Source organism: Haliaeetus albicilla, chromosome 1 (genome assembly GCF_947461875.1).
Source record: "Haliaeetus albicilla chromosome 1, bHalAlb1.1, whole genome shotgun sequence".
Classification (NCBI taxonomy): domain Eukaryota; kingdom Metazoa; phylum Chordata; class Aves; order Accipitriformes; family Accipitridae; genus Haliaeetus; species Haliaeetus albicilla.
This window is the reverse complement of record NC_091483.1, coordinates 27,819,489-27,833,471: the sequence shown is the minus strand read 5'-3', so window position 1 is coordinate 27,833,471 and position 13,983 is coordinate 27,819,489. Positions and strand designations below refer to the sequence as shown.

Genomic DNA, 13,983 nt, shown 5'->3' with positions numbered 1-13,983 from the left:
GTCATATCTACTATATTCTATCATCTACCAATATCCGTCAACCTGACATATTTACCACTTGTATCTTTTCAGCTCTTTTTTCTTAATATTGCCTGTCCAGTCAGTTGCAGCAAGTACTGCAGAAAATGGTTTTGTTCTGTTGTTTTTTCCCCTCAGGAATGGTTATAACCACAAAGAGTGTATTAGAAACCTGTATTTAGCCCTGCAGCTGAAGTTTTAAACACTGAGACTGCTGGGCACAGTCTACCCCAAGAGAAGTAAAACTAAGTATTATTGTTGAAGAGGAACAGGTCCTGTGCATACAAGAAAGTTTTGTTTCACTAGGGAAAACTGTAAGTAAGTTTAATTTCATTAGAACTGGGTTTACTGTTTACATGCTTTTTTAGTTGATGTTACTTGTATTACCAGTTACATATATTGCTCATGACATTGGTTCTTTAATGGAGTTTAATACTGCACTGTATTGTTTTTTTTGAAAAATACGAGTACTGTACAGAGCGGTATATTGAACACATTTCTGCATGCGTTGTTTAACTGTACTGTGCCAGACATGACTCTGTCATGCTCGCCATCCCATAAGCAGCAGTTGCCATCACCACCTTTACCCTCCCTGCAGCAGAATTAGCAAGCCCTGCTCTTTAGAGCATTTCTTCACTCTCTGCCACCTTATCACCAAAATTTGGTTTTGTGTGTAGTCAGATGTGCCTTTATCACTTACGGTGTAGGATACAGCAATAGAATGTATACCTGGGGCTTCATCCCCTGGGAAATTGTAGATAATTCAGAACCTAATGAGCTTTCTAGCGGCATGGGCAACTGCAAGTATTTTAGACTCTTCCTCTGCTCTCAACACAGAGTATCTTAACAAGTTTAGGGTCTTGATTTTCATAGAAGGGTCTCAGTCTGAGCTCAATGTTTCCATGAGACTGAAAGCCTGAGATGAGGGTCATGACTGATAGTGTGGCTTCTTTGGCACAAGGTACATAAACATCTTTATGGGGGAATGGAGAAGAGTAAAATAAGCATGGAGGGAAGGGTCACTATGTTTGCACAAAATATGCACCTTTTCAGGCAAAATTTACCTTCCTGTTTGCAATTGCTGCATGCATTTTGACTTTTTCATACACAAGGCTACCTCATTGCTGTTCAAAATACTATGTCTTCCTCTGTGTCTGTGTTTCTGCTTCACTGTTGCTAATTTGCAGCTAAAACCCTGACTATCATGTTGCACTCAACCAAGTGTCTTATCAGTATCATTGAAAAAGCTTTCTTGGACACTTGTTCTTTGGTCCATGCTCCACTTCATCCTCTGCTTTGTAGCTGGGTATGTGCTAGTCATCCATCTGAGTGCTTGATGCACAGCTGCTGGACTTTTGTTGCTAATGTCTTGCTGAACATCAGGTCAGCCCACCCTGTGGCTTCGACATTTGCCAGGCTTTCATACTGCTTCGCTAAACAGAAGGCACGAAAGCGCTTCTAGTAATACTTCCAACAACTTCTCCATCTCCATCTTCTATAAATTACCTTGATGCACACCCACACAGCAGTGGGATATGGAAGACAGCTTTATACACCTTTAACTTGTGAAGATATTCGGTTCTTTGCCAGCTCACTCAGTAATCCTTCTAGTGTCCTGGATATAAGAAACTACCTTACTAAGAAAACTCCACTGGCATTGATAAACCATTGCCAAAATAAATGAATTCATAAATGACTGGATGTTCAGTCTCATTGATGGGTATGGAAGTGCAGTACGTGATCTTTCAGTGGCTGTTTAACTGTTTTTTCAGGCTGATGTTCCAAAACAAATTGTAACGGCAGCAGAAGTTAACCAAGAGCAGACAATCTTAATTGGAGTAGGCACCACGTCTGACCAGCACACTAGCATTAACATGTAAGAGTGCCAAACAGGCTGCTGAGGAGATCTTAAATACTGAGTGCAGCCTGGAGAGATTAGATGATCTTACTATCATTGGCGAGTATACATGGTTTAAAGGACTAGTGTGTGCTTTAATGTTGCTGTTTACGTAAGTCCCACTGTGCAGTATTGCATGAAAGGAATTGATTTTATGACATGTCCCTTTGGACATCAGAGGGAAAGTGTCAGGTTGCCCTAGACCTTAATTCACAGTGAAGTTCAAATGTTGCTTTTGGCACCTGTCCTGGATTTGGTTGCGGTGTGATTTGTGGACACTTCTTTTCTACAAGTTGGAGAGATGCAGGCAGATGCTGTTATTGGAAAGAAATCCATGTGTTTATCACAAATAGGATTTCTCCCCTTTTGCCCATAAAATCTTGGCAGTGAATTCATTCTGCATGGTCCGTTATCCCACATCACACATCCAAGTCAAAAAAAAAAAAAAAAAAGTGATCAATCAGTCAAGAGCTGGAAATCAGCTCTATATTTCCACAAGAATGTAATCTGAGCCAGATGACCTCCTGTTTTTCCCAAATGCCAGTGTGATGTTGTCTTCACTGTTTGGCTATCAGCTTTTCATGTGAATGAAGGGAACCAGGTTTGGTCCTTGGTGCACTTTTTATGTCTGAGTCCTCTAAGGGGGCTTGCTTGTTACCTAAGCATAGGTAAGGAGTGCGTTGCAGAATCGTCACCTTGTAGCTTTTACCGTTGTTTTTTCTCTGTCTGAAAAGTGCTTGGCTTGAGGCTGTGGACAGAAGGCTTTAGCCTGGGGAACGTAGGGTCCTGAAAAGATGACAAAAACAGGGGAAGGAGCATTGGAGGGGTCTTTCTGCTGCAAACGTGAGCAGAAAGTGGTAAAATCACTTTGGGGAAGGGTGTAATTTTCGAAAGCTCGCTGGCACAATTTGTATCCTGTGCAAAAAGTAGCTACCTTTGTGTAGTGTTGCTTGAGTTATCTGTGAAGTGTTTTGAAGGTGGAAAATGCTCTGTGCCGAACTACCAGCTCAAATATAAAGCTTGAAATCATATTTGGCATCCAAACGCTCCCTAAAGGTTTGGGCTTTGTGTTACGTGCAACCCCGAAGATCTTTGTTTTCTGCTTCTAAGCTGCAGCCAGACCCTTGTAAGAACAGCTGATGAGCTTTAGCCTTGATTTAGGCACAAATCAAAACCAATGCTGCAACCTAGCCCAAGTTGTTGGCCCCATCTGTCTGTAATCAGAGGGATCTCAGAGCAGCTCTGACCCTAAATTGGTGACAGGCTGTTATTAAAAGAGTCCCTCAGTAAGTCCCCAGAGCTGTAGTTCATAGTAACAAGACAAAAGTAACCGCTGTATTTTAACTGTATTTTTAACTGGGTGTTGATGTAGAGTACAGATGCAGTTGTTGCTGTGGGTAGTGGTGCTAGGAGGCCGTTACATGCTGTGTGGGTTAAACTTGTCACTTTTTTCTTCTGGGCAAGGGCTGGGATGCCTTATGTCCCACATGCCAACACCTGAGGGCTATTGAATAGGAGCCTTTGAGCCAGAAAAACCACATACGGCCTTGTAATTCTTCCAGAAAGCTTTATTCTGGGGGAAGTTTGATTGGCAAGAGAAGGCCCCATCTCAACACTCTTCGGCTTTCGCTGTGGACTCTGCTCCCAGCGAGGCGCGGGTGGCCGTCCTGCTTCAGGAAGCTCAAGCTCGAAGAGCTCACACAAAGAAAGCCCACCCTTCTTCGTGCGTTCAGACTGCGGGTTTTGCCTCGCTCGGCCCCTGGCAGGAGGCTGTACCGGTACGGCTAGGCACACGCCGCGGGGCCGGGCCCTGCGGGCGGCGGGGGGCCGGGCCGCGGGGGCCGCCAGGTGCCCCTCGGCGGGGAGGCGGGCGGCCCGGCCGCGGGCGCCTCTGGCGGGGACGGGCGGCGTTGCCGCTCCCCGCGCCGCGCCTCCTCCGCCCGGCAGCGAGGCGGGCGGAGAGAGAGGGGCTCGCCGCCGCTCCGGAGCTGTCGCAGCGCAGCCGGCGTCGGCGGCAGCCGGACCTTCCCCTCCGCCGCCGCTCCCGTCCCGCAGCCCGCCTTGCAGCGCGGCGGTGGGGGAGCGCCTCCGCCACCGCCGCCCACCCCGGGCCGCCTCGGCGGCCAGCCCGCGCGGCTGGAGAGCCCCGCCGGCCATGGAGCTCTCCCTGCGGCTGCTCCTGGCGTCCTGCCTCTCCCTGGGGGCGGCCGGGGAGTTTGACAGAAGGTAGGCGCTGGCTCCCGCGGGGTGGCCGGCCGGGCAGGGAAGTTGGTGTTTCCTCGGGCAGGTCGGAGCCCCCCCCGGGGGGAGCGGCGGGAGCCCGGGCTCTTCTCCCGGGCGGGAGGGCGGGGGGCTTCGGCGCCCGGAACGGCCCGCGGGCTCCTAACTGCCACCAGAGCGCCGGGGCGCGACATGGCGGCGGGGGGGGGGGGGGGGGGGGTGTGGTGTGGTGTGTGTCTCGGTACCGGCCACCCCGGGGCTGCCTCCCGGCGAGGCGGGGGCGGCCGGAGCCCTCGGCGGGACTTGTCTCGGCCCTCCCGCCCCCTCAGCCGAGGAGAGGTGCCCGCGGGCACGGCCGAGGGCCAGCGGCGGCCGCAGGTCGGGGAGCGGGGGCGGCGGGACCCGGTGCCGGCCCCCGGGCTTCCCCGGGACGGGGTCGCTCGTCCCCGTACCCGCGCCCTCGGCCCGCGCATCGCTCGCCAACCGAAAACGTGGGCTCGGGTATAAAAAAGTTTATTGCCCTGGCAGGGCTGCGTCCTGCAAGAACTAAAAAAACCCAAAGCGCTTTGCGTGCTGTAAAAACAAAATTAGCTTATTGACGCCTCGAGGCACTTGAAACAGAACACGGCGAAGGCTGCCGCTCAAGTTTTAACATGAAGCGAGGTGAAGACGAACGCCCGGGGAGCGTGCGCCTGGGGGGTTGTGCTGAGCCGCGTCAGGTGTAGCGAGCGGCTGCTGAGGTGGAGGTGGCGCCGTGGGGGCTGCGAGGAGCCCGCTGCCCAGCGCCACAGGGCCGTGGGCGCGAAAATCCGACAGCGCGATCCCCTGCCCGAGGATCTCTTCGGGGGATGTGTCCAAATGCGGCGCTCACGGGATTTCGGCTTGTCGTTAAAAAACAGTAGCGATTCGTGACAACGCTTTGTAATTGCGTGAGGCTGTGGTGTCTGCTCCTTGGAACAAGGGAAGGAAGACTACAGCTCTACTTTTGTATTTAATTTCTGTTTAACCGTTCAGGAAGCTTTTGGTTTGATTTTTTTTTTTCCCTTTAACGTTTCAGCGGGAAAATTTGGCTACATATTGTGAAATAAACCAATGCTGAAACTTTATGGTGGTGGTTTATTCCATGTTATAAATTCTCTGTTTCAGACTTCTGAAATTATTTAGTACCAGCCTGGGAGTGGCAGCAGTGAGCATATTGCAAAGCCTGTCAGCTTTTTCAGGCTTTACAAAGTTACCATAATTATCTTCTCCCCTCTTTGCCTATAGTCATTTGCATTTTCTGAACTAAACAAAGTGTTAACGATAGAAATATCATAGATTCAGCTTAGAGCAGTTACTGTTTTCAAGAAAAAGGATGTATATCTCCATGCAGGAGAGGTTTTTGCTGGTCTTTGTCTTTTGTTTTTCTTGATGTAATTTTAGCTACTTTCGGAACGTTTCACCAGACTTTTTTGAACTGTCTTGTTCAGGTGGCCCAGACAAATAGTCTCCTCTGCAGGACTGTGTCGATTTGGAAGTAGAATTGACTGCTGCTGGGGCTGGGCCCGATTGTCCTGGGGACAATGCCAACGTGAGTATCATTGCTGCTGGGGCTTCTAGTCACTTGTAGAAAAGGCTTGTACACACCTAGTCACGTCTTTCACATGTTCACGGACATTCTTACAATGCAGGGCTTAGGCTTTTGCACGTGTGAGTCTGACTTACTTAGAAGGATGTTGTCACGTTAAAATTTTATTATTAGCAGTACTAAAAATGATTGCAATCAAGTAAGGTAAACTTTAGTTAGGGCAATGAGAATTTGGGAGTTTCTGTTTGGTTTCCGGTTCATTTCATGCACTGGTCTAATAGCCTGACGTAACACTATACTGTGTCATATTACAAGCACTGCGGGCGAGAATATTTGCATCCAAAAAGGAAACCCAAATTACTGATATTTCACTTAGAAACTCAATGGAAATGTTCCAGTTAGTATTAAGTTCAAACATTCTTTCAGGAACCCCAAACTAAGGGAATAAATCCCCCTGACAGCATCCTTTTACTGAGTCACACATGAAGGGAAACATCTCTGAGATTCTCACATCTATCTAGAATCTTTGATATAATTGCAGGATAACCAAGTAGATAAGTCTTCATCATTAACTACATCTCCAAAAGGTATTCTGTGGTGGCAGCTAGCACTATGTAGAAGTTAAAATTGTTAGGAGTATCTTAGAGACCTCAGCTTGTTAAACTTACTGGGAACGCTCGCTCATGTGTTTAAGAGTGCATATGTGAGTGATATCCCCTAAGTTTTTGCAGGAGCTAACCTGTAAATATTGGTCCTCATTTTTTTTTTTATTTATGTGCAAATGTCTGCAAACTAAATCATTTTCTGCCAAGCCATTTTTAAAGTAAAGCAGGTATTAAATACTGTAAGTTGCTTAGTCTGCAGGGCAGTGACTGTAGGTGGCAAATATTAGGCAAAAGATAGAAATAGCATTGGCAATGCAACTGTAGACTCTCGGCAAAGGTTTTGTTCAAATCTGTAAACAGCAAGACTGGCTTTTTCCTTCCCAAGTGTGTTAAAAGCCCACAATGTTTAATAGGTATATAAGATGACTGGTAAAAAAGCAGTGTAAAGTACTTTTGGGACATAACATCCCTGATACTGTTTTTTGATGTATAGTTCTCAGGTTGATATCTCTCAGGCCATACCATGGATTGTTTTGATTTTTAGAGCTCTAACTGATAACAAGTAGTTCTTTCTTTGGGTTGAATGTTTATAGAGAAAGAAGGAGAATGTGAAGTAGGTTGACTGAGGCTACTCCAGAGATGATAGAATCTATGTCCATCTTTCATAATGCAGTTTTATTTGAAAATCATTGAGCATTTAAATATTTGAGGCTACAAAGGCTTAACTGGCAAGTATTAATAATTCACGTTGTTTAAAAAAAAAAACCAAACAAACCACAAACAAAACCAAAATAACCCAGAACACTAAAAGGGTCTCACTGTGGCCCTTTCCTTAGAGAAGTTGTCGCCTGTGTTGTGACCATAAATTGCAGCTCATGTTTAGGTGGAAGTCAATTTCTTGCTATTACAAAGTCTGATCTGGGGTTGCAATTTTATGATTTTGGGAGACAAGAATAACATAAAGTGATACTATTAAAAGATTCATAACTAGAAGTTGAAATTACAAAAGTAATAATACAGAGAAAGTATTTTTTATTTTTTACTCTTTGAATTTTGTTAATAAGGTCATTTGTAGTGCCAACTTTTTCAGATACTGTAAATGCTCTTTTTTTAAGGCTAAAGCTAGGTGAATTCTCACCTCCTTCCACTGCATTTTAGTCCATTATTCACAGATTTGTTCTCTCATGCACATTTCCAAGAAGTGCAGAGATGGATTTTATGTGGTCATCTACAGTAGTTGGGACCAGACTTTCAAAAGAATACAATTATTATTTAGGTGTCTAAATGCATTTTTTTTTCCCCATTCTTTCACACACTGGGTGCTGATAATTTTTGAATCACTGGTTCAGAAGAGTCTCAGATATTTGGGTGAAGGCCTTATTAAAAACTTATCAGGTTCTTCTAGTTTTCAAATGGGAGCCAAACTCTTAGCAAAATAAAGCAAGAAAATCTGCCCTGGTTGTAGGTGGTGAAAATTCCAGTCATATCACAGAGTGGGAGATTACGCTAAATGAAAGTGAATCTTTCTAGTGCTTGCAGCCAAATAGAACATCTGTAGTCAACTCTCCACCTTGGGAATGTGGCATTCAGTATGAAGGATTAACCTGGCACGGAAGGCAGCATTCCTGACCTCAAAGGAAAACTTGAGTATTTTACTGTACAAAGGGATATCACTGAAAATTTTCCAAAAAGCCAGTTATTTCTCCTGCTTTCTCTATGGAGAAAGGCAAACCTCCTAGTCCTATCCCCAACATGAGTGGCATAAATACATGTCAAACTTCATCTACTAGATGTGCATTTTCTTTGCCATTTCTAGAATAAATTATATTTGCATGATGAAAACAAGTATAGAGTCAGGCTTAAAAATCTGGAGTGAGACCCAATTTACAAATGAGTCCAAAAAAGAAGCTGCAAGTATTCAGGCAATAATGCTGAGCTCTTTATTAGTGAGCTTGAACTGCTTTTCTCAAACTAGTTTGAGCCATTCTTGGCGTGCCTGCAAGCGCTACAGCACCTTTGGACTCTCACCTGCTTACTCATGTCTAATTTACTATGTAGGCACTAATTACCTCTGAATTTATCTTTCTGACAACAAATGTAAGGTGAGAGCCATGCTGGAGCCAGAGTGTAGCAAGAATATAGGGTCTGATACATGACAGCGTTGACCCCCTTTACGGAGACCTCTGAACCATGGTGAGCCATGGGCAAGTGACTGCTGACTGTATACATTTTCTGCTGTCCAACTGAGCCGCTCCACCAAACACATGTGGGCATGCCTTCTGCCCATGGCTACTGAGAAAAAATGTGTTAGTTTAAACCAACTGTGTGATTTAAGGTAACGGTTTAATTGTGATGGATGTTTATATATAATCTGTATATGTCAGCTCTAACAAGGTAGGAGTGTGGCACAGCTGACAAGCAGTAACTCGCTAAGCCTTGGTAACTCAGTGTTCCTGATCTTCCATCCATAATCCATCCATACAGTTGCAAATGGAAACTGAACTGTGTTAGCTAAACTCGCTTTTGTGAAGTGTGGAGTAATTCCTTTTATGTCCCTTTGACTGACAAAGGAGTGCAAACAGAGCATAATCATGCTTACTGCTGCTTAGTAACCAAAGTCAGCATAACTCGGCTGTCTTTTTCACTCTTACGAACATGTAGGAAGAAGTTGAAGTCAGGCCCCTCCTTTAATTTACACTCTTCCTTTAAAACATCCTCTGTCTCCTGTTAATAAATTACAACAGTCGAGACTTGTACATGTAAAGAAGTGCATGTAGGTCTGATCTGTCTGTAAATTTGCTTCCAAACCCTTTCAGTGTCAGCTGTAGCATCTCAGTTAGTAGAAATATTCTCTCTTCAGTGACATGAAATTGCCTTTCCAAATGCCCTTCCCAATTCCAGCAAATGCACTTAGAAGGTGCGCCTCCAACTGAAATAATCAAGAACTTTGAAACAGGTTGGATTTTTTTTTTTCTTTCTTGCAGGTTGTGAACACCAAAGTGAGAACCATGTTTAGGCAACTAGATCCATTTTGAGATTGATACAAATATAGCCATATTTTCAAAGGGGCTGAACAAATATAACTCAAATAATTCACTGGCATTTCTTACTCCTTGTGAATTGAAAATCCATCCACACTTATTTAGTGTCCTAATGTAGATTTAGAACTGTGGATATATTCCATTGCTAACGTAACTAAGTAGCTTTTCTGGGGTTTTGATCTGGTATATAAACCAGGTTTATTGGTTAAACCTGGTGTGTAGAAAGGCTAATTTGGAAGCAGCAGAAGTGTTGTTTAAGCAACAACTCTTAGTTCATGTGAAGTAACCTCATCACATGATCAGCTGATCCTTTACACTGATGGACTCACAACATCAGTGCTTTAAAGTTAGATGTTAAATATCCCAGTTGAAATCAGTCCAAAAATCCCATGTTGTTGCCCAGCCTGCAGGATTTACTTGCCCCTTGATAAGTAGTAGTGGGAGTAATAGCTGTAAGTGGGAGTAATCACACAAAAGCCTACTTCTGTGAAAAATGGTATGTTGACAAAGATGAGATGTGTGTAAAAATAGGGCTGTTGTCTTGCATTATTATGTGTTATTGTTGTGCATGCAGCAAAACTATAACCCAGAGCAAAAGTGAGGGTAGAAAGAGTTTCTTCTGGATTTCTTCTCTCAGAGTGGGGGGGTTTGACTTCCTGTGGCAGAGCATTTTTGGTGAGAGCAGATACCAACAGTACATTTTAAGTTCATAACTCCTTTTGCATTGTAAGTCACCTGCATCTGTGGTACTGGGCATGTTGTCCTAAGCCAGAACCCATTCAATGGGTTTTAAAGCATACAGGGAATACCTAGTTGGGGCATGCATCACTGCATGCATCGTGCACAAAACGCACTTTTCTGTGTGCCAGCAGAAAAAAATTGCCTTAGGAAGTTGATTCAACTCTTTTTTTTTGTTTTTTAATGTTTTAGTCAGCATTAATTTCAATGGTTTGAAATACCTGGGAGAAGAGAATTTCCAGCAGTGGTAGGGCTGGAGCTCAGTTCTTTGAGCTGGATGAGAAATGTCAAGTGCAGAATAGAAAACAGTCATGTCCATTCCTGTATTCTAGCTACTGTAGTCTAGGAGACCTGCTGAAGCCTGTCATCTCATCTCCCTAATAAGATGTCTGTGACAGTATTCTGCAGGGATGGCTGTCTTCCTGAGTGTTTTTCAAGGAAAGGATAACCTGGGCCTTGTTGTCCAAGTGTCTCTGCTAGCTAAAGAGGTAGTCTAAGCAGCAGGAAGGTCCTTGGAACTACTGCTGACTGACCCTCACTGATAATCTGGTGTACAGAAATCAACTGTGAATATATACTTGCGTACTGAGCTCTGGAACCTGGTTAGCCTATCAGAAAACTAAAATATGGGATAAGAGATGCACTCATGTCATGGAGAGACTTATGTAAGTAGTAGTGTGATGCTTTTTTTATTCAGTATGAAAGTGGAAGTTCTTCCCTTCAGTCTCCAGCAGGCCATGGTAGGGGTTGTCTGAAAAACAGTTCTTTGTGGATGTTTTTGCCACTAATCCATCTTGGTTCCCTGGAAGTTACTCTTAGAACTAATGGTCTCTACCTTCCTTGCTTTTAGCTGGCTTGCAAATATCTCTGTAGTTCTTTCAAAAGCTAGAAAAATGGTTTCCACATGCGTGTGTCTTTCATGAACAAAATATACCGGCTTTGTACTTGGCTGCATGTCTGTTTGTAATTGATTTGTATGCTAGTTATATGTAGTCAAGGTACACTAAAGATGTAGGCTGCTTTTTGCTTCAGAATTTCAGCTGCAGTTTAACAGCCAAGAACTGTAGAAAGGAGATACTACTTTAACATAGATTTAAAAGGTTAAGCAAGATTTTTTTAAGAAAAGCAATATAAACCAGCTTGAATTCTCATTCTGCATTACAGTTTGGACAACTCCTTTGCTAGAGGTGATGGCAAAAATGGTTCCTCTTGCTGTGTTCACATATATACAAAATAGAAGGTTGGATCTGCAGTTTCTATAAATGGATGCAGATCCACTGTCAGATCCTCTGTTGGCATGAGTCTGCATGACTGTTGGAGTCAGCAGAGGGTACACAGATTTTGGCTGGTGGACAGAAAATTTGACCAACAGAAGATGCTTGACAGGAATAAAATCCCACTGGACATGGATTTTTACAAGTAGTGATGTTACTTTATTACCTCACTCACTTCAGTGTTGAATTCTTATTAAATGATAACAAAGTCTATAAGGTTTGTCTTAAGAAGGGGTTGTGAAGATGAGTGTGCTCTTTCAGAGCATCCATCTGTTGTAACTCCATCTGGTTATCTCCCTGTGCTGAGGTTTGAGTGTTCTGCCTAGGGAGCAAAACCAGAATAGGTCAGCAAAGTAGTTTCCCACCACTTTACACTAAAACCATGAGAATTGGCTTAAAAGCCTAGGGACAGAGCAATCAAGAAGGTATACAGTAAAATAGCCCATTAGTAAAAGTATAAGTCAAGCCATCAGTTTACACCTCCCCTTAGCATTGCGTCATTAAGAAATGTAACTGAAGGATGTCAGCTTAGCATTTAGATTTAGTCAAACCTAGTAGAAAGCATACTGTTTCAGGAGGTTCTTAAGAGGACCTGCAAAAGAGAGAGGGGAGCTTGTACAAGCTGATATAGCAGATGTAGGCGTAACCAAATGCTTTGCTGGGAACTGTGCATGCTGCTGCCTTCTTACAACAGTTGTGAAGAAACTTACAGTGCCTGTGCTGCTGCTCCTGTCCTAATGAGCTTAAAGACTGTGTATCTGTACTGTGCAATCTATTTACAGCAATGCAAGGTGGTGGTGGTTGGGGGGCGAAGAGGTGGCTGTGCTCTCATTGATGCCTAGAAGGAGATTTTGTATGACCAACGATAATGTTGATGGGAGTTTACCCATATAAATAATCTCATACATCAATGGGAGAAGAGGCCATGAGCTGCTTAGGACTTCTGTTTCTTGCACATAACAATGCTTTCAGTGGAAATGGCAGTTCTGTATAGTCCAAGATGCACAAAAATAAAACCATGACAAGCCATGAAAAGACTGGCTTCCAGGAGGCTGACCCACTACCAGAAACCTCCTTAAAGTAAATAAATGTTTTGTTACGGAATTTGTGGTTGCAAGACTACAGTCTGTATTAATGCATTGTGTTGGCAATGTTTAATTAATATTGATATGTAGTATGTCTGCTTCTTAAAAAATGACCAATATTTTTGTGCATCCCTGGTACTTTTCAATGAAAAGACATTTTATACAGAATTGCAATACTGCTTTAATACTGCTATGCAAGAAAAAATGAGGTTTTGCTATTTTTATTCAGTTGTTGTTTGTTGGGGGTTTTTTTTCAGTTTAGAAGCTTTATGCTTTTAAAGTAGTTACAACTTTACTACATTAAAGATACAGTATCCTTTTCCACTTCCCCACCGCATCCCTCCTGCACTTCATACATAGAATAATAGTTTTGCAGTCCAGTGTTTCCCAAGGAAATCTTAACAGTAACATGATTCAACCATTTACAACTGTAGTGTATTCATATTTGGAGCTTCTCTCAAAGCCCAGCAACAACTTGGAGAGCCTCCCTCAGCCGTAACAAACGCTAAGGGACTTTTTGGTTAAAACTAATTTAAACCAATATAAGTTGCAATCATAGCAAACCCTTAAGTGTTGGTCACATACTGCTTAAAATACTCGTTGCTTAAGTCCCACTCTTTTATAATAAGGCGATGTAGCCTAACAAGCCATGCTGCTAACATTAATTTTATTGGCAAATAAATTGATTTAAAATAAGCCCGAAACATAAATCTGTGTTTCCATCTTATTTAACTTTTGTAGCATACCTAGTTTCATATGGTAGTAAGAGCTGAAAAGGTCTCTAAGCATTAGTTTTAATTTAGATGACATTCAAAATTTAAACATTATAAAAATGACCAGTAAATTTATATGCCAGCATGTTTATTGGTTGCAGATGTTCAGATACTTATAAATGGGTGTAATTTTAATTACTCTCAAATTAGCATCCAGATGCTAACCGTGTATGTTTGCTTTGTGGAGACACAAGGTTAAAAGTATATACCTATATTTAAATGAAAGGATACTGTCTCTTTAAGAAAAGCATTTATGTTCTGTCGATGGAAACATTGAACCAGAAGTGTGAAACATGAGAATTTTTACAACTATGTACCATATGAAACATGACAAAGTGTAGCTCCTTATTTGATTGAATAAGAATAGCATCACGTCATTATATTTAATTACGCTTATGTATCAGAATGTGTTTGTTAAATCTCATAATGAAATACTGATGTAAGGTATTTCCATTTTTAAATGTGTACCAGAATTTTTTTTTATTTCAGAAAAGCTCTGAATGTTGAATGTGTGTTAAGTCTCCAGGAATGTAACAAGTTGATAAAAACCCCAGCCAAGTCCATCCTCCTTACAGGAAAAAAAAAAAGCTCGAATTTCTTTTTTTGGATATTTGTTTTGCAGCTTTCTACGTCTTAAGGCAGAGAATAGCCAGCCTAAGGTGCCAGCCCAAAGGTTAGCTGAACATATTTCTTGAAATAATTTTGGCAAGGTTATGACTTGGAGTTATGGCCTCTAAGTCATAAGTTTACATGAAAACTATAATA

The 13,983-nt window shown here is 42.9% G+C and overlaps 1 protein-coding gene across 5 annotated transcripts in view; it reads left to right on the top strand.

Moving 5' to 3' along the window:
* Window positions 1-3,807: 3,807 nt before the first annotated feature.
* The window catches only part of NPNT (nephronectin), a 55,147-nt gene continuing 44,971 nt past the window's right edge, over window positions 3,808-13,983 (top strand). The window contains exons 1-3 of one of the 5 annotated variants that reach the window (XM_069783222.1): window positions 3,808-4,141; window positions 5,605-5,705; window positions 13,841-13,891. In XM_069783222.1, the coding sequence (XP_069639323.1) occupies window positions 4,071-4,141; window positions 5,605-5,705; window positions 13,841-13,891 (223 nt within the window). In that variant the 5' untranslated portion in view covers window positions 3,808-4,070. The remainder of the gene's footprint in view (window positions 4,142-5,604; window positions 5,706-13,840; window positions 13,892-13,983) is intronic. The other 4 variants (XM_069783236.1, XM_069783252.1, XM_069783229.1 and 1 more) reach the window with 4 other exon arrangements.